This window comes from Lemur catta, chromosome 6 (genome assembly GCF_020740605.2).
Source record: "Lemur catta isolate mLemCat1 chromosome 6, mLemCat1.pri, whole genome shotgun sequence".
Taxonomy (NCBI): domain Eukaryota; kingdom Metazoa; phylum Chordata; class Mammalia; order Primates; family Lemuridae; genus Lemur; species Lemur catta.
In genome coordinates this window covers 4,810,275-4,834,143 of record NC_059133.1, presented here as the reverse complement: position 1 = coordinate 4,834,143, position 23,869 = coordinate 4,810,275, and the positions used below count along the sequence as shown (strand labels likewise).

Genomic DNA, 23,869 nt, shown 5'->3' with positions numbered 1-23,869 from the left:
GCGAAGGAGACCTCAGAGGCCGTGGAAAGAATCGCAGGGAGGTCTTCCTATAGAGCAGGCAGTTAGGGAGGGCTTCCCAGAGGAGGAGGCATTCGAGCTGACGTGACGGATGAGGACTCAGCCATGCCAAAAGCCGGGACAGGGGCTTCCAGGCAGGGGGAGCAGGATGTGCGAGGACGCGGAAACAAGAAGGCATGTGGCACTTTTGGAGAACAGAAGGGTGGTCACCGTGGCTGGGAGGAGAAGCTAGGGGACAAGGACGGACATGTGCCACCAGGTCACATATGTTGGGACTTGGGGGCAGGCTGTGCAGGCTGGATGTTAAGAGCTATTGGACGTGGGTTTTGAGTGAGTTGGGACACGAAGTGAATGCTGTGCCGGCCTGTGGAGGCGCGGGGGCAGGAGGTGGCAGCGGCAGCCCAGGCGGGAGCTCCCATGTGTTCCGAGCGGGGAAGGGGCCGCCGGGGTGGAGGTGGGAGGACGCGCTGCTCGAGCGAACGTGCGGGCGGAGCTGCTGCTGCGCTGGTGGCTGGGACGAGGCGGCTCATCCCCAGGCTCTGGCCCAAGTTGCTGCCGTTTGTAGAGAGGGAGGCGGGGAGGAACTGGCTTATTTGGGGCAAGATGGGGGAGGGAGAGAAATAAGAAATATTAAGTTTGAGTTGCCTGTGGGACCGCTGGGGTGGCCAGGAGGTGCGGCGGTGGCTGGGGCTCCGGGCAGAGCTTTCCGGTAGGTCTGTGGCACCGCGGCATCCTCCCCGGCCCTGCTGCACAGCGAGGAGGAAGCTGCCTGCAGGGCTGAGCAGGCCTGGAGGAAGTGAGCCCCTGCCTCCTGGCCTGCCCCGGCCCCAGGCGGGGAGGGAACCCGGAACCTGCTTTTATTCAGAGCCCCAGGGACCACCACCGGGCTCGGAGGCCTTTGTTTCCTTCGTGGAGAAAGCAGCCAGGCAGCCAGGCGAGTCCTCCTGGTACCTGGGCCCAGGTGAGTCTGCACCTGCTGGGAGGTTCTGCCTGTCCACCATGCTTGGGTGCCAGGGGTCACAGAGGGAGGGTCCCGGGAGCCATGTGGACATGAGCCCAGAGTCTTAGCTGAGGCCGCACAGGGAGGGAGTTGGTAAAAGTGGGCCCCTGAGCCCCCTGGGGCCCTCCCACCACACCGCTTGTCGGCTGCTCGGTCCTCCCTCCCCACTTTATGGAGGAGTTGTCAAGGTCCCCACAGGCACGAGGACCCTGCGGGAGATCTCATGGTGGCCCCTGAACAGTTCCGCTTCCATCCCACAACCTCCTCTGAGCGTCAGCCATGCTGGGGGGAGAAAGGCCAGTCCTCCTTTGTCAGCTGCAGAAACTGAGGCCCTGGAGCAGGGAGGGGACTTGCCCAGAGCTGGGAGTCCCTAGGGGTAACTCCCCAGTCTGTGTCCGCTCGGCTGCCTTTGGCCAGCATCGAGTCCAGGCCCTCCTTGTAAAGGTATGTCAGGACCAGAGAGGGCAGGGGGTTTGCCCAAAGTCACACAGCCAGAGGGAGGAGGAGCCAGGCTGGAACCCAGGCCTTCTGACCCCAGGCGGGGCTCTTTCCTCTCCTCTGGCCCTGGCCCTCATGCCGGAGTCCTGGTGTCCAGCAGGAGGCTTGGGGATTGAGGGCTGGGAGTCAGTCCGGTGGCTGTGTCCTCCCCGTCCATGCTTAAGGGCATCCTGGAGCCCCTGTCCTCCCCCAGGCTGGCTGCCGGTCTGACGGGGGTGGCTCGGGCCCTGTGAATGCCCCCATTTCGCACGGCTCCCCCATCTCCCTGCTTTGACCACCAACTTCTGCTGTGGCCTCCCCGCCTGTTGTGGGTGAGTCTGTGAACGCTGGGAGCACCGGGGGCTGGAGAGAGCGGGGGAGGGCAAAACCTGCCCGCTGAGCCGCGGGAGAGGAAGCGGCCCGGGAACAGGAAGGGGGCTGAGCTGGCCTCTGGGTCTGCCCCGTCCCAGGCGTGGGCTCAGCCCATCACCACCACGACGAGGCGGTGACGGCCCCCTCTGTAAGCGCCGGCCCTTCCGGCACAGCCAGAGTTGGGACGACAGCCCCACTGTAGAGACCCTCACTCAGGATTGGGGGCCAGGCCACCCCCGGGAGCCACGTCTGCCTGGAGTGGGGACGTGTCTGGTGGTGTTGGCATGGCCCCCCCCAGTTCACGCACTCAGAGGTTGGCCGAGCCTGCTCTGTGCTGGTCTGCCTTGGGCTCCCAGGCCCAGAGGGGGCGGCCAGTTTCTGCTCAGGGTCTGGGGGATGTCATGATGTCATCCATCCTTATGTTCACCTCAGCCAGCCCCTGCAGGCCAGCCTGGGAGTCCCCCTTGGGCCCGACCCGTCAAGCTCTGAGGAACAGGCCACACCCCCTCTCTGTCCTGACCTCAGGCGTGGGGGCCCCTGTGCAGCGCTGCAGGGGGCAGTGGGCAGGCGGCTCTGACCCTGGCCAAGGGAGGACCGTGTCCCCGCCAAGCCCTGCCTGGGGCTGTGCCCCCGGCCTGTGAGGTCTGGCTGCAGGCCCCTTCTCGCCAGGGGCCCTGCCCCCGCCTGGGGCTGCGCAGTGACTTGTCCACGGAGCCGAAGGCCACCCTGCTCCGAGCCTCCTGTTTAGAGGGGATGAGGAGCACTGAGTGAGGTTACGGCTTCTCTGTCCCGGCGTCCTCCAGGGCAGGCGCGGGGGACGATGGAGCCGGAGGCCATCTACAACCTCCTGCAGCTCCCTAAGGCGGTGGACCTGCCAGCGGAGGAGCTCCCGCAAGGTGCTGTGCGTGCGGGTCTGAGGGCCGGGGCGGAGGGTGAGGGTCCGCACGGCCAGAGCGAGCCTGGCTGTGCCCGGGGACGTGCCCTGCTTTCTGAGGTGTCACCCCCATCCTGCTCCCCCTGCCTGTGCCTTCCACGTTATGCTCGCCCCACCTCCTGCTCCTGGAGCCGTCTCGGGGTCACCCCTCGCAGCCTCACAGCTCCAGGCTAGGGACGATGTTGACCCTGAGGATGAACCCTGACTGCTGAGCGTGCTGTGAGCCTGCCCTGTGCCGGCTCTGCGCTAAGCGCTTACGTATTCCTGAGGGCGGGCGTCATGGCCCCCTGTTTACAGACGAGGCAGCTGAGGCACAGGGAGTAACAAGCCAGAGTAACAGGCGACCCTGTTAGTATTGCAGCTGCATTCTCAACCCGAGGACAGCCCTAGCATGCAGGTTCCACGCCCCCCACGCAGGATCTGACGCCTCGAGGGACGTGGGGCCACTGGTCTGCTCCCCTCTCACGAGTGGGGCTCTGAACAGCGGGGTGGGGGGCCTGGGGTCAGAGCAATTCGGTGGGGTGGGTCACCCTTTTGAGCCCTTTGGGGACTTTGTGACCACTGCCCTCAAATCTCCCTCCTAGGAGAGGGTTCAAAAGGAGGACGCAGCAGGTACCCAGAGCTGTCACCATCGCTGTGTGCTCTAAAAGGGACAAACAACAGCACACCAGGGCGCGGCCCGCAGGTGCCAGCAGGAAGGGCTTTAGGTGGACGCACTAGGGTATCCGTGACTGTTAGAGCGTACACGTGATGACGAACGGCACGTGTGAGGTCTTTGAGGGAAAAGAGCAGAATGCAACTTTCTAGATGCTGTGAACTCCGCTGGTTAAAGCAGGCGCTGTGGAGAGGAACCCCAGCACCAAGGGGGCCCCGGAGCCCGGTGGGACCCCAGAGGGGCCGGGCTCCTTCCAGAGTCTCCCAGCTGACGTCCCCACTGTCTCGTGGTGTCTGCAAACCATTCGAGACTGGAAAGCGTCCTGGGGACAGTGCGGAGTTAGGGTGGCAGGACTTGGATACTCGAAAAAACTTATTTTTTGTTCTGCAGTTGACTTAGAGATACCCGTAGTTCTGGCAAGCAAAGCCGGACGTGGGATAATTCTGAGTGGCAAGAAGACTGCTCCGGGAAGGGGGTGGCACCACGTTCGTCCGTGTACTTTTTTATTCCTTTGCCCCCTCCCACTCCCCCAGGTGTGTGTTGAGAGCCCGTCCCCCGAGGCACGTTAGCACTCGACTCTCTTGCCTCCTCTCTTGTCAAAAGACACGGGGCTGGGGAATCCTCAAAGGTTTTCAGAATGTCTAGGAAAAGCCCCCACCTGGGTCACCTGAGAGGCGATGCATTTTTGTCAACTTAGGCTACTGACTCAGTTTCCCCCAGGGAACTAGCTGATCTCAGAGGTCCCTCTCCGCCCTGACAGTTTGTGGGTTCCATGAGTCCAGAATGCGGGAAGCTCCTGACCAAGGCCTCGGGGAAGGGGGCCTGCTGGGCCTCGGGGGGCGAGCCGGGTCTCACCTACGCGGGGCAGGCGGACTTGGGTCAGGTCCCACCTCAGTCCCTCACAGCCTGGTGGGCCCGGGCATGCTGGTGGCCTTTCTGACCCCTGGTTTCATTTTGCCTAAGTGGGCAGGGCTGTAGATAAAATACACGACACCCAGTTAAGTTTGCATTTCAGAGAATCAAGAAATAATTTCTGAGTGTAAGCACGTCCCAAAATACCAGCATTGCAGTGCATGGGGCTGAGCGGGCACTCACGGGGGCAGCGAGGGACGGGCGTTCGGGCTGAAGAGGCAGACCTAGCTCCCCGTGGGGCCGGGGCTGGCCCTGTGGGTGACCTGCGGGGAGAGCTGCCAAGCACCCTGGAGGGTCCCCACATGCCCACTCTGCTTCCAGGAGGAAAGAAGAAATACCTGCCACCCACTTCCCGGAAGGACCCCAAATTTGAAGAACTGCAGAAGGTACAGCCACCCTCAGCAGCCCCGGCTCCCCTGGAGACAGCTTTGCGGGCAGACCCGGCACCTGCCTCCAACGGGCAGAGACGGCAGGCCACCCCCACCCCGACCGCAGGCTGGCGGGCAGTGACCCCTGCGGGTCCCGGAAGGCCTGCTGAATGCCTGCATGAAGGAGCGTTTATTGAGCACTGACTGTGTGCCTTCATGCACCATCCCGGCAGCCTCATGGGACCTGAGGGGATCTGTGTCCCTGGGAGGGGACAGCGAGGCTAGAGAGGTGATCTGTCCTGTGCAGGCCCATGGCTGCCTGGGGACAGAGCTGGGGTTTGACCCAGGCTGTCGGCCCTTTTGCCTGCCCAGTTGCCATGGTGACAGGCCAGCGGGGGCCTGAGCTGCCCAACGCTCAGTTCTCTCCTTGGTTGTGGGTCGGCTGCCGGTGCCGCCTGGGAAACCTACGGGTGCTGACTCGCCACCTTAGCTTGGGTTCCTCCCAGGCTGATCCTGAGATGAGGGTTGGAGTGTTAGTAGCTGAGCCGGGAGGTGATCCCAGGAGACAAGGGAGGGAAGGGGCCGGCACGGGGGGGTGGGGGGGTGGTGTGTGTGTGACTGAGCTGGTTGTGGCCTGCTGGGGACCCCTGCCCGAGGGGCAAGGAGCTGGGGTATTAGCACACCACCTGCTGACAGCGGCAGGGCCTTAATCCCCAGGACTCTGGCCTGTTGAGCGCCAGCCAGCGGGGTGGGGACAGCCCCGGCAGAGCTGCACGGGGAGCAGGGCCGGGGGCACCACAGTGGCAACACCTGGGTGTGGGGCGGGGCTCCAGCCGCCCCACGTGAGCATTTGAGACACACGGCCACACGCTGGGTGGCTTAGGCCAACAGAAACATGCGGCCTCACGGTCCTGGAGGCCAGAGGTCCCCAGCCAGGCGTTGGCAGGTTCGGTTCCACTGGGGACTGGAGGAAGAACCCGTCCTGTGCCTCTCCCAGCTCTGGGGGCTGCCAGACCCGGGCTCCCTGGCCTGTGGGCGCATCACTCCGTCCCACCCCCGTCCTCTGTCCTCCGGTAACACACCCCCACTTCCTCCTGAGACCTGCCAGGAGCACCCTGAACATCCATATTTCTACCCGCCATCCCTGCAAGGCAATCTGGGCTTTTCCATCAAGCGTCCGTTTCCAAGTCTTTCCGCCCCCCAATTCCACAGCTACTTCCAAATTTGTAGGTCTTTGTTCAGTAGCACCCCACTTTTACATGTGATAATGACAGCCCCACAGCTCAGGCTTGTGACCGAGAGAAGCAGGAGTTCTGTGGGAGCCCAGATTAGGCCCCAACTCAGCTTGGCAGATCAGGGAGGGCTTCCCAGAGGACATGACGTTTGGCCAGGCCTTGAAGGATGGGTAGGAGTTGGCAGGTGGGAGGAGAGTGTTCCTGGCGAGGGCAGAGCTAAGCCAGGTGGGGGCCAGGTGAGAAGTGCCCCCCCCAGTCAGCTGTCTCTTGGGGCCTGCAGGTGCTGATGGAGTGGATCAACGCCACTCTCCTCCCCGAGCACATCGTGGTCCGCAGCCTGGAGGAGGACATGTTCGACGGGCTCATCCTGCACCACCTGTTCCGTAAGTGGCTGCTCAGGGGCTGCCCGGCCCGTCGCCCCAGCCTGACCCCTCCAGGCTTCACAACGGCCGGGGTTCAGGATCACCTGTCTCACTTTCTAGATGGGCCTCCCCCACACACTGCCTCTTGCAGTTTCTAGGCTCCGGGAGATAAAGAAACCCTCCCGTCCCTGCCCTCAGGCTGCCCCAGGCTGCTGGAGAGGAAGCTGGGGCAGGGCTGGGCTCCTGCCTGGGGTGCTCCTGCCTCAGTCCTGTAAGCTCCAGCGTGCTTTGAAGGGGCTGTTCACTCTCAGGGCCACCTCCTGGCCCCTGGCCTGTCTTCCCCACAGCCCCGGAGTCACCTTCTCCCTTTGCCACTGTGTGGTCAGGTTTCATCTATATGAGTGTTTCCTGCACAGAACTATGGCCCTGGAGGGCAGGGACGGGCCCAGCTCTGTGTCCTCGGTGCTCGGCCTGGGGCAGGCTTGGCCATGTTGCCCGGTGATCCTGCTAGCCTGGCTGACACTTCCCTGGCACTTCCCAGGTAGCAGGTGCAGTTCATCCTCAGAACAGCACTGCACTGTCACTAAGCCCATTTCACGGTGAGGAAACTGAGGCTCGGAAAGGCCTAGTAACTTGTGCAAGGTCCCACAGCCAAGAAAGCAGAGGAGTTAGGATACGAGCCCAGGAATGTGGGCCTTACCCACTGAGCCCCACTCCCTGCAGATGAGTGGACATGGCTGTGCAGGAGGCCAAGGGTCGGGCACGGGGTGGTCCAGGTGAGCTGGGCCGACTCAGCAAGCTCAGAGGGCTGTGGCTTGCTCATGTCACATGGCCTGTGTGCCCATCAGTCCTGTTTTGTGTGTGGACGGGGGTGTTCCCGGAGAGGGTGGGCAAGTCTGCTTGTTGCTGTCGGGGTGGCTAGGGCCTGGTGCCAGGAATGCACTCCCAGGCTCTCGCTGTCTGAAGCACTGGCCAGGCTCAGCCTCTTGGAGGGTCCCTGCTGTGCCGCCCTGCCCCGGGGCCCTCAACGCCGTCTCTGCCCACAGAGAAGCTGGCAGCGCTCAAGCTGGAAGCACAGGACATTGCCTTGACAGCCGCCAGCCAGAGGCACAAGCTCGAGGTGGTCCTGGAGGCCGTGAACCAGAATCTGCAGCTGCAGGAGCCACAGGCCAAGTGGAGCGTGGACAGTACGTGGGGCGCCAGCCGGGCACCCGGGAGGGTCGGGCAGCCGGGGTCCTTCTGCTCCTCGGCTCCTCACCTGCCCAGAAGGCGCCCACCCTCCGCCCAGGCGGGGGCACACCCTGGGGGCCGGGAGGGAGGAGAAGCTTCTGGCAGCCGAGAGCAGGGGAGACATTATGGCCCAGCAGTCTGTACCCTGAGGGTCTCACCACAGCCCTGGGTGACACCCTTGCCAAGGTGATAGCCTCTCCCAAGTTCCAAGTTCCAGGACACGCCGGCCAGCCGGGTCAGATGGGTGCTAACCTGGGTGCTAACCGTCCCCTTTCACCATTCTATGCAAATGGTACCCGCGGTGCCTGCTGGGACAAAACTGAGAGTGGGCAAAGCACCTCGCCGTGCCCTGCCCGCCCCGTTAGCAGTTTGGCACAGACTCCCCTCCCTTTGGTTCACACCCCATGTGCCAGGTGGGGGAACTGGGCTGGAAGGAGCTAAGTGGCTTCTTCAAGGCGGGCGGTGCTGGTGTAACAGAGCCGGTTTGCAAGCCCGGGCCTCCTGCCCTGCATCCACAGTTAAAGCCTCACACGCAGGACCCGGCGTTTCTAGTGTTGGCCCTGAGTTAAGTCCGTCCAGCTCACATCTCACGATGCCTCACCCAGCGCCCTACCCTGGGACACCCACCGTAAACGGCGCCACCCTGGGCGTGTTCGTGTCTAAAGCCCCGTCCACGAGGCGGGTTGTACCCCTGGGCTGTGGTCGCAGAAGTGGGATGACCCAGGCGAAGGGCAGTTATTTTTAGGGCTCTGAACACGTGTCTCCAGGTGGCTGCTCTCCAGAAGGCTGGGCGCAGAGCCCGGGCTGCAGGGGGCTGTTCTCGCGCTGCGGAGCCCCCTCGGCTCTGACCAGCGCTCCTCTCCCCTCCCAGCCATCTTCAACAAGGACCTGCTGGCCACCCTGCACCTTCTGGTGGCCCTGGCCAAGCGCTTCCAGCCCAACCTGCCGCTCCCGACCGGCGTCCAGGTGGAGGTCATCACCATCGAGGTAGTGCCACCCCGGTACATGCAAGGGGCGGCTGAGCATCTTGGGGCCACACTGCTGCCCCCTGGGGTGGGGGTGCTGCCTGGGGCAGGGGCCAACCGGGTGAGCTTCAGGGAGCCGTGAGACATGGCAGGTCCCACTGGGACGGCCGTGGGGTGCTGGCTGGAGCTGGGGACGGGCTGCAGAGGCCCAGCAGCCCCCTGACCTCAGCAGATAGCATCTGCCTGGGCAGAGGCTGGTGGCAAGCCGTGGCACGTGGGCCACACGGGGCCATCTGTTCGTGGCCATTCGGGAGCCTTCACACCACTGAGTCCAAAGCACTGCCCTCGCGCCAGAGCACTGACAGCTGTGCTGGTGGCCCGTCCTCTCTCAGGGGCCTCCTGGGATTTCTCCGCCCTGGACGCTCTCGAGCCCGTGCACTGCTGTGCTGTGGTTATTTCCCGGGAGCCTAGGTCCTCTGTCTGGGCAGACACTGAGCCCACAGCCGGGGACACACCTGCTCCTGCTTCCCAGCTCTGCTCCCCCAGCCTCTGGGTCCCAGGGCTGCCTTTGACCTGCCCCAACAGAACAAGCCACGTCCAGACAAACCCGAAGGCATCTCTACTGTTTTCAAAACCACTGATTACAGTTCTCTACTAAGCAGCTTTGCGGCTCTGTGTGTACGTCTTCCGTGCATCAGAGGTGATTTCATTCATTCGCTCACTCATTCCCTCATTCATATCAGCTGTGCTCATTGGCACTGCCCCCTCCCACCGTGAGGCAGCCGCGCTCCCCGCCCTCATGGGCTCCAGGCTCCCGGGGAGGGACAGCTGAGCCTGGCCACAGGGCCGAGGGCCACCCGGGAGGCCGCCAGGGCTGGGGTGAGGCAGAGCAAACTGGTCCCTCGGGGCTGCTTTGGGTCCCAGAGTTTCCTGGGATGACGCAATTTCTTCCCCTTTGTTCTTTCTTAGAGCACCAAGAGTGGTCTGAAGTCGGAGAAGTTGCTGGAACAACTCACTGAGAGCAGGTGAGGGGGGACGAGGCCCACGGCTGGGGCTGGGCGTTGTGGGGCGGCGCAGGCAGTGGGCGGGGCAGGTCTGCCTGACCTCCGTGGGGAGGGACCCCCACTCAGCGGCCTCCTCTCAGCCCCTGGGGGGCCGCGCTGACCCCTCAGTCCTGCGGTAGCACTCGGGAGCCTTCTGTCCCACAGCTGCCACCCTGCCCCTGTCTCTGCCGACCCCCTCAGAGCCACCCTGCCGAATTTTCTGGGGTGGGAACTCCTGGGCTTGGGATGCAGGTTCTGCCCAGTGAATCATAATGTCGCACAGCTGTGGGCACAGGTACAGATGCACAAGCCGCACACTGACCATTTGTGCACTTCACTGAGTGACACACCCTCCTCAGAATGAAACAGCGGCCACAAAAACAGTGAAATCCGAACGTTCTAGGTGTGGAAGCCTCAGGGCGAGGGTGTGGACCTCTTTTTGCACATTTCTGCCCACCAAGCCCCCCGAGCTGCCAGGGAAGCCCCGAGCACCCCAGTATCTCTGCACCCTCGCCAGCTCTGAGGCTTGTAGTAGTAAGAAATTATAGGTCTGCTGATTTTTTAAACCATTTATTTGCTTTTTTCCCCTCTGCAACGTCCCCTTTAGCACAGACAAGGACCAGCCTTCAAGTGAGTACTTTTGTCACGTAAGAAGACTTCTCCTGCCCGACACGTGTTAACGCAGACACGGAATGACGGGTGTCCTCTCACCTCCCTCGTGGGCTGCTACTTGTACCTCAAGCCTTACTGCTACGCATGTCCCTGCTTCGGTCTGTCTGTCTGTCCGTGGGGCTGGCTCCTCCTCACGGCGCTGTCCCTGTGGGCAGTCATGGTGGCACCCGGGAGTGTGTGGGCTCTGCAGCCGGGTGGCCTGGGGGGTCCCAACACGAATTCCCCTACTCATTAGGGCAGGTGTCTTCACCTGTCTGTGCCTCAGTTTCCTCATCTGTAAAATGGCTTAATTATGGCACCCACTGCTTAAACAGGCGGTGAGGGTTGAAGAAGGTAATTCATGAATGTGTTGCTTGCGCAGCGAATGCTCCGGAGCGAGTGGGCAGTAACGTGGCTTCTGCTCTTGCACCAGAGCCGTTCGCCAATCAGTTGCTCGGCTGCTGTTTCTTTCATTCATCCATTCCTTAGTCAGGCGGCCTGGCCAGTTCAGCCCCCTGTCTGTTTATCCATTGTCCTTCCATCCAGCACCCCCCCACCCATCCTACCACCATTTGCCCTCCCTGCACCCTCCCACTTAGCCACAGGACTCAGTGGTGAGGGAGCTGGCCTTTGGCACGTGGCAGGGACTCGTGGGGGGGCTGCCCTCCTCCCTCTGCCAATGGAGAACCGGGGAGGAGGCTGGACCCGCGTCAGCCCCAGTCAGGCCCTGGCCAGCCGTCCGTGGCAGCACCTGCAGGGCCCTGGGAGGGGGAGGGCCAGTGCCCCGAGGAGGGTGCAGCCGGGCAAGCACAGTGACGGGGGTCCGCTGCGGAAGGCACCAACATCGACCAAAGTCCTACTGCATGCCCAGGCACCGTGCCGAGTGTGCGTGTCATCGGCTATCACCTTTGATCTGTATTGCCAACCATACTCCATGGATGAGGAAACTGAGGCACAGAGAGGGGAGGCCATTCCCCCGGGGCCACACAGCCAGGGAGCCACTCCCATCCAGGCCCGTTTCATTCAAGAACCGTGATCTAAAGCTACAACTCCCCTCGCACTGGTTATGCTGAGAAACTCTTGTGAAAAAAATTCCCTGTTTGGCACAAAGACAATAGCGTCGTAATGAGGTGTTTACTGGGTCTGTGTCTGCAGAGGACGTCTTTGATGAATTATTTAAGCTGGCTCCGGAGAAGGTGAACGCAGTGAAACAGGTAGGGGACGTCACTGCTCCAGGTGGCTCTGGTCGCCCCCCGTGGGAGGAAATGGCCCTCACTCCACACCTGCTGTGCAGCACGTGCCGGTGGGGGGTGCTTTCTGTCACCCCAGGCGGGAAGGTCCCGAACCCGAGACCCAGGCCTGGGGCCCTTGTTCTTCCTTGGCTAGGCCATCGTGAGCTTTGTCAACCAGAAGCTGGACTCCCTGGGCCTGTCTGTGCAGAATCTGGACACTCAGGTAGGGACTCAGCTGTGGGGTCCCCAGGCAAGGAAGTGCCACTCAGTGCAGGGAGGAAAGAGGGGACCCGCTGTGTAGTCTGGGGGTTGTGTCACCTCCTGGAGCCTTAAGTCCCCCTCCCTGACGGGATGTGGCTGGCAGGCAGCATTGCCCCCCAGGGGCACCGTGGGGACCCTGTGTGGCAGGGACCGTGGGAGCACTTTACAAACCTGGAGTCAGTTCAGCTCTTATCGTTTTTCATTGTTGGACTTTTTTTCATAATTAATCTTAGCCTGTCAGATACCAAGGCTGAAAGCACAGGAGCCCTCCCTGTGTGCTGTTTGGTCAAACAGCGCTGATTAGTTTGTGCGGTGTGCCAGGAGTGGGTGACAGTACAGTCCCGCCGTCTGCGGGCTCCGCGTCTCTCAGGTGCACCAGAGGAGCTCAGCCCACCACGGCAGAGTCAAACCGAATTGTCCTGGGGGCAGGAGCAGGACCTCAGGGGTCAGCATTGTGCAGTTGGCTGTTGTGCCCCCGTGTGTTCCCTCGACATGGTCTCGGGCAGGGGACAGGGGCAGGGCAGCTCACCGCCAGCCGAGGGACTTCTGGGTGGTCATGGAGCCTGCTGGACCTGGTGGCCTCAGCTGGACGTGGCGTTGTGGGCGTCAGGCCACCTGGGTTGTGCCGAGTGCTGGACCAAATGGCTTATGAAGCTCTCAGCTGGAGCTGCCGACCCCTCAGGCACGCTCTGGGTGGGCAGTGGCCAGGGACGGGCTGGGCTGACATGCTCCCGTGCCTGGTGGCTAAAGCCAGTAAAGCCCCCACTATGGGCCAGGCCCTGAGCAAAGTGCTTTCCACACGTGAACTCATGGAACCCTCCCAACAACCCTTGCGGTGGGAACGGATGCTGAGGACGTTAAGGTACAGGGAGGTTAATTAACTTGTCCAAGGTCACACAGGATAAATGGTGGACCTTGGATTTGAACCCAGGCAGCTGGGAGCAGAGTTCGTGCTTATACCCACCTCACATGATGGCACAGAAGTTTGTGTGTGATATGGTGGCAACATGGCAAGGTAGAAATACCAGACTCTGAAGCCAGGTGACCACATTTCCATCCTGCCTTTGCCACTTATGACCCTTGGGCTCCAAGGACATATCCTCCACATTAGCTGTGTGACCTTGGGTAAGTTACTGGACTTCTCTGAACCTCAGGCTCCTCTTCTTATAAAATGGGTACAAGGATATCAATCTCACAGAATTGTGAGTGATACATGATGTGGTGTTTAGTATATTCCCCGGCATGCTGTAGACATGCAATAAACGATAGTTTGTAGTTTTATGACATTTATGTGTGTATAAACAGGACAGTCTCTTAGGTTTATATTCCGCCTGTTTCATCTTTATCTCTCCCTTGCTAATATAACGGCTTTTGGAGGATAACGGCGCGTGCGAAGGTGGTATTTAGAGACTATTCAATAAGAGAGGGTGTCGAAGCCTCTGGTGTTCCAGTTGTGTTACCAAGGAACATCAGCAGAGAAGATTTCAGGCCCAAACTAATAATACTGGAACAGATTTGATATGAGGAAATTCCATTAAAGACTTTGAATGTTGGTTTCCTCCAATACCCGTCTTGTGTTTTGTATCTTTGAAGAGATTCAGTGGGATTACATTAGCATATGATATGCAGGTGGCAGGGACGACAGCTTTATCTCCGAACATACAGACAGAACAGACAGAAATATTAATGTGGCGGCAGCAGAGGGAGCCGGTGTGAGGTTGTCTGCCTTTTCCTGGTGGGGTAATTTTATACTTAACTCTGTTTTCCCCTGTGTTTCTGTAGCTCATGGAACAGTGTGTTGTTTAAAAAATGATACGAGGCTATTCCACAGCGAGTTTAGAAATGGCTTTTTATTGAGTATGTACTATGTACCAGGCAGCCTGCAGTGCTTGGTACCCACTATTTACAGCAACACCGTGGGGTAGGGGATGTCTTCCCCATTTCTCAAAAAGGAACCTGAGGCTCAGAGAGGTTGTGTGGCTTCCTTAGGGCCACACAGCCTGTCTGGATCCAGCCTGTCCCAGGTGAGAGCCTCCAGTCCCTTCCTCTGTAGTTCGCAGATGGAGTCATCTTACTCCTGCTGATTGGACAACTGGAAGGCTTCTTTCTGCACTTAAAGGAATTCTACCTCACTCCTAACTCTCCTGCAGAAATGGTAAGTTTCCCAAAGATCTTCCATGATGGTCTACTCTGGGTGGATAGAAGACAGAAATGACACAACCAGTCTGTGCATTCACTTCCAGGTGGAGTGAAGGGTAGAAGGGAAGTTTGGTTGTCTATATGTCTGCCTGTCCATCCCCCCCATCCACTCCTCCATCCCCCATCCATCCATCCCCCCATCCACCCATCCACCCACCTGTGCATCCATCCATCCATCCACCTGCACGTCCATCTGTCCACCCTTGCACCCATGTCCCCGTTCCCTGAGGGCCTGTTTGGAGGCCTGTGCTGTGGGGACATAGAGATAACCGGACACAGCTCCTGATTTCAGGGCCCTCCCGGCGCACACCCACCGTAGTCCCTCCCAGTGACACGAGGACTGCCAGGGCCACAGTGGAGCGTGCTGGCTCATGGTGCGCGGGTCAGAAGGGGACCCGAAGGAGAGAGGCTGGTGTAATCCCAGGAGTCAGGAGAGGCTTCGTGCCAGAGCAGGGCTGGGAGGTCGCAGAGCTGTGAGGAAGCTCCCGAGGGGAGGGGCAGCGTCAGCAAAGTCTCGGAGGGGACAGGAACAGGAAGCTGTCATGGAGGCGTCTGTGGTTTACTCTGGCTGCAGGGGCTGGGGGGGCGGAAGTCAGGAGTTCCCACGTGGGCCCTGCAGGCTGGCGGCTGGCGTTGGTCCAGGCAGGAGGGCTGAGGCTGACCCGGGAAGAGGGACAGAGAGAACCACGAAGCCGAGGGAGACGAAGAGCTGAGGGGACAGCGGCCGGTTGAGCCCCGGAACGCAGACCTGACCGCCTCTTCCTGGCAGCCTCTGTGCCCCCCGGCCCCACCGCCCTCTGCCCTGTAGCCCCACCCAGGCCCCTATCGTAGGGGCCACCCGTGCCCTGAGCTCACCACTCCCTCCCGCCTCTGGGCTTTGGCACGGGCTGTTCCCCTGCCGAGAAAGCCCTTTCCACCTGGTGGACCTGCCCAGGGGGGTGGCACTGCTTTGCAAATGAGGAAACTGAGGCCCACAGCGGGTGGCCACTCGCCCGGGCCTGGCAGAGGGAATGATCACTCCCTGCCAGGAGAGAGGCTTGGGTCTCCTCTCTGGTCCACCTCCCACCAGCTCACTGCCTATGCCTCAGGCTTCTTGTCTCTGCAATGGGCTGATGACCCCTGCCCCCACTCAGGCCACACAGGTGATAAAGAGCCGGGGGACCATCAAGGAGGAAGCCCTGAAGGGCTTGTGGTCCCTGGTCCCCCGCCCTGCCCTGCCCTGCACAGGAGGTGTGATGCTGGAGGCCTGGTCCCAGTGGCAGGGGCAGGAGGGCGCCAGGCAGGGCTGGGTGCTGCTCCCGGGCCAGCTGCTGGGGCTCTTTCTGTCCCTTTTGCTAGCCCAGGGCGTCTGTGGTGCCGGATCAGGCCTCTGGGCCTGCCTGGGGCCCAGTTCTAGGCTAGGTTCCCCTGGGTCCCCCCAGACTCCCCCTACCTGGGCCCTTCGTCCAGCCTCTCCCCTGAGCCCCTCCCCCGGGCACTCCCCCAGCCCAGCCTCCCCGCTGCTTCCAGCACAGCTGACCTCCCGGGTGCTTCCCGGCATGGGGCCTTGCCCGCCCCCTGGCCACATCCCCCGCTCCCATCCAGGCCACAGCTGCATCTCAGTGGCAAGTCTCAGGCCAGGGCGGGGCTGCGGGACTCCAGCGGGTGTGGCCTCTGCCTTGCCGGCGGCAGGGGTGCCCTTGACTCGGTTGCCAAGAGCTGGGAAGCTGGGCCAGAGCAGACGGTGTCCGTGGGCCTGGAGGGCGTGGTAGGCACAGAGTCAACACTTACTGGGCTCGCACCGTTCAGAGGGACCGCGTCAGTCGGCCATTGCCACCGATGCTGCGTAACAAACCGTCTGAATCTGCGTTCATTTGCGGCTCCAATCCGTGGTCATTTATCTCACGGGTGGGCGGGTTGGCCGAGTCTGGCTGATGGAGGCTCAGCTGGGCTCTGTTGCTTGTCTGAGGGCCGGGTGGGGACCAGGCCTCCTGGGCCGGGCAGGGCTCTGTGCCCCACGCCCCTCGTCCTCCTCCTAGGCCCAGCAGCTGGGACACAGGAGACCCAGCAGAACACCCCAGCAGAGGCCACCGCTGGGGACTGGCACGCTGCTACCACAGCAGGCCCTGTGGCCGTGGTGGGGACATCGGGGGGGGGCCCCTGCAGAGTGTGTGGGTGCAGAGAGGGGTGTAGGATCAGGCTGGTGATGTGATTTCCTGCAGGCATGGCAGGTGAGCTTGCTATGACTCCTCACATTGGGCCTCTGAGCTAGGAGCTCATTTCCACGTGGGAAGACAGTTCGGAGCTACAGTCATCTGGCCGAGAGCGCACGGCCGGGTACAGTGGAGGTCAGACTGGTACCCAGGCTCGTCTGTCTCCAAAGCCCGAGCTTGCTCCCTGTTTTCTACCTGGGTGAGGCACTCAGGGGATGGAGGGGACCAGGGCTCAGGAGGTCAAAGCCTCTACCCACAAGGCAGGACGTTGAAGTGTGAGCAAGGAGGAGGGCAGGGCAGGACCACCCGAAGGTGGAGGAGCCCCTTGGGGCAAGGGACTCAGAACCCAGCCTCAGAGCAGGACCAGGGCTCCCGTCTTTGTTCCTCGGGTGTTGGGGGTCCCCTGGACTTCAAGACCTCTGTCAATACTTCCCACAATCCAAACCCCAGTTACCGGCTGGGGACAAAATTTCAGGCTTCTCTGCGCACAGCCAGCTTGCGGAACCCACCGATTTTAGAACCTGCTGCCAAATGTGAGCCAGATTAGATGTGGGGGGGAAGCAGCCGCCTTTAGCTCAGACCCCAAAAACGGGTTTTCACTGCATATTGTAGGAAATCTCGGCTGCAGGAATGTAGAATAAAAATGCTAAAGAGGTCGTTAGATGAAGAGGGCGGAACGACAGCCCTTTCGGGCAGCGGGACACCTGCGGAACTGTCATGGCAGGGTGGGCTCTTGAAATTGGATTGCTCGTTATCAGACCTTCCTTGTCAATGGTGTTCGTGTGAGGTTGTCATTTGTTCCGGGAATGGAAATTGGGGATGGAGGTGATCATTTGCTTTGCAGAAACCAAACCCCAGGAACCGGGATCTTTGTCTTCCTTCCACATTCAATTATTTTGCCCCAGGAGGATTTGAACTCAAAGGTCGTGACCTTCTCTTGGCTCCGTGGGACAGGGTAGTTTTACCTTTGTCATCTCAAACTGTGCGTGAAAGAAAAATGGTACTTTGGGTAGAGTGTGGTGAGACAGCTCTGGGACAGCTCTTCCAGGACGTGATCTTTGGTTCGTAGAGGAAGAGTATGACAAACAGAGCAGATGCGATGATTTTTAGCATCAATAGCAGCAAGTCCCCAAGCGTAAACTCCATGAGGGCAGGGAGCTGGTTTGTTTCCCTGTTGCATGGCCAGCACATAGCATGTGATTAATAAATATCTCTTAACTAAGTGAATGTAGGAAGTGTTTCCAAAACGCTGGTCCCATGAGTTGCTCTGTGACAAACTGGTTCTATGATCAAATAGCTTGGGGAAACATGCATAGTCTTGAAGGTTCATGATACCCACTAACATGTTCAAGGCTCTGAGAAGTCCTGCAGTGAAGGGCTTCCACATTACTTTGTTTGACCCAACAGTTTCCTAAACCTTTTGGCCACTGGTACCCATTTCCCTCTGCATGCGGGACGGTGCTTCAGGCGATGCCGGCTCACCCAGTACATCCAAGGCAGAGCTATGGGGCAGAAAGCACAGTGCTGGGTCCAGGGTCTCTGTGTGGCTTTCTCACTCTGACTTTCACTGTCTGTGCAACCTGCAGATAATGTTTGCGATGGGAACGTGAACCCTAGAAACAATTGCAGCCCTTGTTTCCCAGAATGTTGCAGCCTAGGGGAGGCCTTGGGGACACAGTGGCTGGATCTCCAGGTGGAGCTCTGGGCTGCTCACGAGACTCCATTGCGGTCTGGATGTCCCCAGAGGTGTGCCCCGCCTGTTTGAGTGCATGGTGGAGCTGGCGTGGCTGGGCAGATGGGAGGGAACGCACCAGGCGTGGTGGGCCACCAGGCTGTGACGTCCAGCCCCACGGTGGATCTGAGGATAGCTGAGACCACGGAAGGGAGGACCTGTCGGAGGTCACACAGCAAATTAGGAGCATGTCCCACCTCACCCCACACCCCCTCCTTCTGACACACCAGGCCGCTGCCAAAGCAGAAGGGTGAGGTCACTTGGGTTCTGTCCGAGGCCCAAGGGAGAACCTAGAATGAAAAGGGGGGACCCCCTGGAGGGGGCTGGGAGGAGGGGTCCCACTGGCGGCCTGAGCAAGGCTCGCTGGGGTGCACCCCCTTTGCAGGTATGCCAGTGAAGGGCCCGGGGTGGGGGTGTCGAACTGACGTGCTCGAGTCTCCCAGTGACCGAGCCAGGGTCTGAACCCCAGGTGGGCTCCGCAGGGGGCCATGTCCGAGGCTCCAGCCCAGGCAGGAGTGGGGGTCGTGCAAAAGACAGAAAGGACTGTCCCCAGCCTGCTTTGCGTCAGCGTGGGCTGGTCCCAGCACTGTCTGTCTCGGGAGCTGTGCTGAGCTCCTGGCGGCTCCGAGCCTTGATTTCCTAACTGTGCTTTGCCCAGGGAAACTCGGCTGTTTCCGAGGGGGTTCTGCTACTCACGGATCCTTGCTCCTTTCCCTGGCTGGGCCTCCTCACCTGGCAGGACTCCCCACCAGGTGTTACCTCCCCCAGGAAGCCTTCCCTGCCTCTGCTGGGTGCCATCCTCCATGTTTGCCTGCTTCACTCGATGCACGAGTGCTCAGAGCAGGGCATTGAGTGGCTGAGCAATGACGTGTGGGCCCTCGTGTGAGGGGGTGAGCTCCCCGTCCATGGGGGCTGCAAGGGGACACTGGATGACCATGGATTGCGGTTGTGGTCAGGGATTCACACCTTGGCAGAAGCTTGGGCTAATGTGGGTTGACATCATGGATAACAGGACGGGCCTGGCACTTAGGGCCCAGGGCCTGGGCTGGGGCTGCCTCCTTTTGCTGACATCTGACAGGGCCTTGTCATCGTAGCTGCACAACGTCACCCTGGCTCTGGAGCTGATGAAGGACGAAGGCCTGCTCAGCTACCCCGTCAGCCCTGAAGGTGAGTGTGTGGCAGACACCACTGCTGGAACCGGCCCTGGGTGGCCAGCCTCGTTCGAGAGCCCCGGGACGGGGCGCAGGGTGTGGGGTGGAGCCCGTGCGGGTGGAGTCCTCTTGCCTGGTGGGTGGGTAATGGGCGCTTGCCAAGGCTTCCCCAGAGGGGACTGTGGCCCTAGTGGGGGAGGTCGTGGGAGAGTAGGGGACAGAGCTCTCTGGGGACAGGCTGTCCAGAGACGCCAGCCGTGAGGAGTTGCTGTGTCGGGGGCAGCACGGGGGACGTGGGGGACTGGACGGGAGCGGGGAGACAGGGTCACGTGTCGGGCACTGGTCCTGGTTTGCCAGGGACGCTCCTGGTTCTAGCACTGAAAGTCCCACCTGCCAGGACGGTTGGTCACCGCCCCCGAGGCCTGACCCACCGCCCTGCCCCCTCTGGCCTGCAGACATCGTGAACAAGGACTCCAAGAGCACCCTGCGCGTGCTCTACAGCCTGTTCTGCAAGCACAAGCTGAAAGTCAGCGTGGACGGGACGCCCCGCGGAACCCCGAGTTAACCTCCGCTGCTCCTCCAAGGCTCAGGGCCTGCCGGCTGGAGGGCCGAGGGGGATGGGGGGCCCAGGCCTGCTGCGTGCCTGTGTTTGCGACTCGTCCTCCCTCCTGCCCGTGTCTCCTGCTTCCATCGTCTGAGTATCTCTGAACCCACTAGGTGTGGATCCGTTTTGAGCCAACATCTGTCCTTGCTCGGTTTATTTTAATAAAAGTGTTTCTGGGAGGGTTGTGGGAGCTTCCGGTGTCCGGGGAGGGCCGTTAAATACGCGCCAATCCGAGCTCAGCGCCGTGTTGCGATTCCTCTGCGGCCCCTCGCCCTGGTCCAGGGCGGCGGCAGCCCCTCAAGGAGGCCGTTGTCATTGCCCAGGGCGGGAGGCTGTCGGGTGTCAGGGCTGGTGGCCCAGGCCCTGGCCAGCTGCCCGTGCCGACCGTCACTGGGCCCCGACGTGGCTCCAAAACCAAGCCCGCCGCCCTCGGAGAAGCGAATTCAGTTACTTGCCAAAGGAACCATGGCCCGCGCCAACGCCTACAGCTGCGATCGTGAGTTTTGCCCAAAAGTCACAAAGAAGAAATCTTTGTGGCTGATTAGTGGGTCCAGGTCGTCTCCAGCCTGTCCCCAGGGAGCCAGGGTCCCCATTCTCTCCAGTGAGACTCCATGTTTTCTGCGTATGTTTTTCCAAAAACAAGAAAAGAAAAGAAGCTTGTAGAATTGAACACAGGTGTATCGGTGTTCCGGCGCTGGCTTCCAGGGAGGGGCGGCGCCCACCCCCGAGCCCACGCCTGATGGGAACCAGCTGCTGCCCGCAGGCGGGGAGGGGTGAGGCTCACGGGGAGGGCGGGGGCCGTCTGGGCTGCGATCCGCCCTGGGCTGCTCCCCTGCTCCGGCCCCTGTGGAGGAGAGAGCCCTAGGTTTGGGGTGTCACAGTTTGACGGCGGTGGGTTTGGGGAGGGGCTTTGGAGCAGGGGCTGGGGGCAGGTCATCCGTGCCAGACCAGCTGGTGGACCGGGGGTGATGTCCTGCGGGGAGTGAGACCCCGAGCCGGGGTGTGGCCCTGGGCCCACCCTGGGAGCTGGTGTCTGAGCGTGCGGGGGGTCTGGAGGGGTCTGCCTCCCCCGCCCTGCTGACTCGCAGGGCAAACTGCAGCCTTTGCGTGGGTTCCGGGTGCGCCTCAGCCTTGTCGGACCCACCCTCTGTCTGCACCTGGCTGCCCTGCTGCCTCTGGGAGGTGCCCCTCCTTCCACAGCAGCCGTGGCCTCCCTGGACCTGGAGCCAGGCCTCACCCCCTGTCCTGCGCTGCCTGTGGGCACAGGCTCGGCCTCCGCCCCTTCACGCCTGGCTTCAGCTGAGGAACCTGAAGTCCACGCCCTGCTTCCTGGCTCTTTGTCCCCCACCCACGTGGGCCTCACCCCTGCAGCCTGGCCCTGCCTGGCCGCTCCAAGTCCTCACTCGTTCTGTTTGACAGCAATTTTTAAAAAAATTTAAGTTATGTAATTTTGTGTAGCTTTATTAAGGAATAATTTTGCCAGTGGCAAAATCTCCCAATTTTAGGCATACAATTGGATGAGTTTCGACAGATGTATACAGTTGTGTAACCGTCACGGCAACGACTAAGACAGAACGTCCCGTCACCCCTGCTGCAGCCAGTCCCCTTCCCCGGCCCTGCCCTGGAAGCCACTGGTCTGCTTTCTATTGCCACCATTGTGCCTTTTCTAGAACCTTTTACAAACGGTATCCTGCAGCTTGTTGCCTTGTGCTTGGTTTCTTTTCACTTAGTGTAACGCTTTCCATGCCATCTGAGCTGTTCCTCATGTCAACACTCAGCGCCGCTGTGTGGTGGCACAATCACTTGTTTATGCGTTTGCAAGTCTGGGGTTCTTTTTAGTTTTTGTGTGCAGTATTGCCATTCATGTACAAGTCTTGGTGTGGACATATGTTTTCATTTTTCTTGTGTAAATACCTAGGACTGAAATGGCTGGGTCATATGGTAAGTGTATGTTTTACTTTATAAGAAACCGCCAAATTGTTTTCCAAAGAAAATGTGCAATTTTGCATTCCCACCAGCAATGTATGAGAGTTCCAGTAGCTCCACATGCTTGCCAACCCTTGGCGTTGTCAGTCTTTTCAATTTTAGCCATTCGAGAGAGGACAGCGGTATCTTATTGTGGTTTTCATTTTATTTCCCTAATGACTAATGGTATTGAGCATCTGTGTTAGTCAGCGTGGGCTGCTACAACAGAATCCCACAAGGGGGGCGGGGGGTAGACAGGGAGAGAGAGAGAACACTTTGGTGTCTCTTCCTTTTCTTATAAGAAAAATAAGTGTCTTTTTCTACAATCTGAAAACCTCTGCCTTTTGATTGGAGGGTTTAGTCCACTTACATTTTTGTGATAAAATATACGTAACATAAAATTTACTATTTTAGCCATTTTAAATGCACAGTTCAATGGCATTAAGTACATTCCCACTGTCATGCAGCCATCACCACCACCATCTCCAGAACTTTTCCATCAATCCCCATGGAACTCTGCACCCAATAAACACTAACTCTCCGCTGCCCACTCCCGGCAGCCCCTGCTAACCACGATTCTACTTTTTGTCTCTGTAAACTTGGTTATTCTAGGTACCTCTAGTCCATTTAAATTTAATGTAATTATTGATGCCATCTTGCTATTTGTTTTCCATTTGTCCCATCTGTGCTTTGTTTGTATATTTTCTCTTTTCTCATTTCTTTTGGATTGAGGACTTTTTAATGATTTTGCTTTATTTCCATTATTGGCTTCCTAGCTGTATTTCTTTGTTTTGATTTCCTAGTGGTTCCTCTAGACTTTACAATATATATCTGCATCAGTGTCCTGTGGTTGATGTAACAAATTGCCACAAGCTTAGTGACTTAAAACAACAGAAATTAATTTTCTCACAGTTCTGGAGGCCAGAAGTCTGACACTAAGGTGTTTGCAGGGCTGCATCTGGGGCTATAGGGGGAAGCTGCGCCTTGTCTCTCTGGCTTCTGGTGGCCACCAGCATCCCTGTGCTTGTGGCTGCATCACTCAAGTACCTGCCTCCGTGGTCACACTGCTTCCTCCTCTTTTCTCTGTGTGTCTTTTATAAGGGCAATTGTCATGAGATTTAAGGTCCACCCGGATAACCCAGGATCATCTCATCTCAAGATCCTTAGTCTAATGACATCCGCAAAAAACCTTTTTTTCCAAATAAGTTAACACTCACAGGTTCTAGGGATGAGCATGTGGACAGATCTTTTTGGAGGCCACCATTGAATCCACTACATCTTAAACTTATTGCAGTCTACTTTTAGATAGTACTATGTCCCCTTCTCACTTTTGATTGTGTCCTGTGGTTGTCATATGTCTTATTTCCGTATCTGTTATAAATTTCACAAAACATCATTATTGCTTAGAAATGTCAACTGTCCTTTAAAGAGATTGTAGCGTGGGTCTGCTGTTAATGAGTTTGTGTACCCACAGAAATAGATTCAATTTTGAAAATTGTTTAGAAAGCCATAGAATTCTAGAATGACAATTTTTCTTTCAGTACTTTATTATTTATTTATTTATTTTTGAGACAGAGTCTCACTCTGTCACCCTGGGCTAGAGTGCTGTGGCGTCAGCCTAGCTCACAGCAACCTCAGACTCCTGGGCTCAAGTGATCCTCCTGCCTCAGCCTCCTGAGTAGCTGGGACTACAGGCATGTACCACCACACCAGCTAATTTTTTCTATATATATTTTTATTTGTCCATATAATTTCTTTCTATTTTTAGTAGAGACAGGGTCTCGCTCTTGCTCAGGCTGGTCTCGAACTCCTGAGCTCAAACAATCCACCCACCTCGGCCTCCCAGAGTGCTAGGATTACAGGCGTGAGCCACCGCGCCCGGCCTCTTTCAGTACTTTAAAGACTGGTGTCTTCTGGCTGGCGTGGTTTTCAGTGAGAGGTCGGCTGCCGTTCTTACCTGGGGTCCTCTGTTATGTGTCCTTTTTCTTCAGCTGCTTTTAAGATTTTCATTTTATTGCTATTTTTCGGCAATGTGATTATCAAGTGTTTGGTGTGCCATTGTCTATGTTTCTTTTGTTTTGGGATTACTGAGCATTTTGATTCTGTGAGTTTATGATTTTCATCAAATTTGGAAAAACTTTGACCATTATTTCTTCAAAAAATTTTTTGGTCTCCCTTGCTCTCTCCTCTCCTGGGACTCCAAGCACAGAGTTGTTCGGTGGGCTGATGTCAGCTCGCAGGCCATGGCTGCCACCTTCATTTTTCTTCAGTCTTCTTTCCTTCCACGCTTTATTTTGGATGGTTTCTATTG

The 23,869-nt window shown here is 58.9% G+C and overlaps 1 protein-coding gene across 2 annotated transcripts; it reads left to right on the top strand.

The window, feature by feature from the left end:
• The first annotated feature begins 550 nt into the window (after positions 1 to 550).
• On the top strand, positions 551 to 19,772 carry PARVG (parvin gamma). 2 transcript variants are annotated; one of them, XM_045552826.1, is made up of 14 exons: positions 551 to 566; positions 884 to 979; positions 2,671 to 2,763; positions 4,690 to 4,754; positions 6,252 to 6,354; positions 7,380 to 7,520; positions 8,435 to 8,550; positions 9,498 to 9,553; positions 10,179 to 10,201; positions 11,378 to 11,436; positions 11,609 to 11,677; positions 13,769 to 13,870; positions 18,933 to 19,005; positions 19,445 to 19,772. In XM_045552826.1, exons 3-14 carry the CDS (start codon positions 2,688 to 2,690, stop codon positions 19,552 to 19,554), a joined length of 993 nt encoding a protein of 330 aa, XP_045408782.1. In that variant the 5' UTR covers positions 551 to 566; positions 884 to 979; positions 2,671 to 2,687; the 3' UTR covers positions 19,555 to 19,772. The 2 variants fall into 2 exon arrangements, with proteins under 2 accessions (XP_045408782.1, XP_045408783.1); XM_045552827.1 differs by lacking the exons at positions 551 to 566; positions 2,671 to 2,763 and having other exon boundaries at positions 610 to 979.
• Positions 19,773 to 23,869: the final 4,097 nt, after the last annotated feature.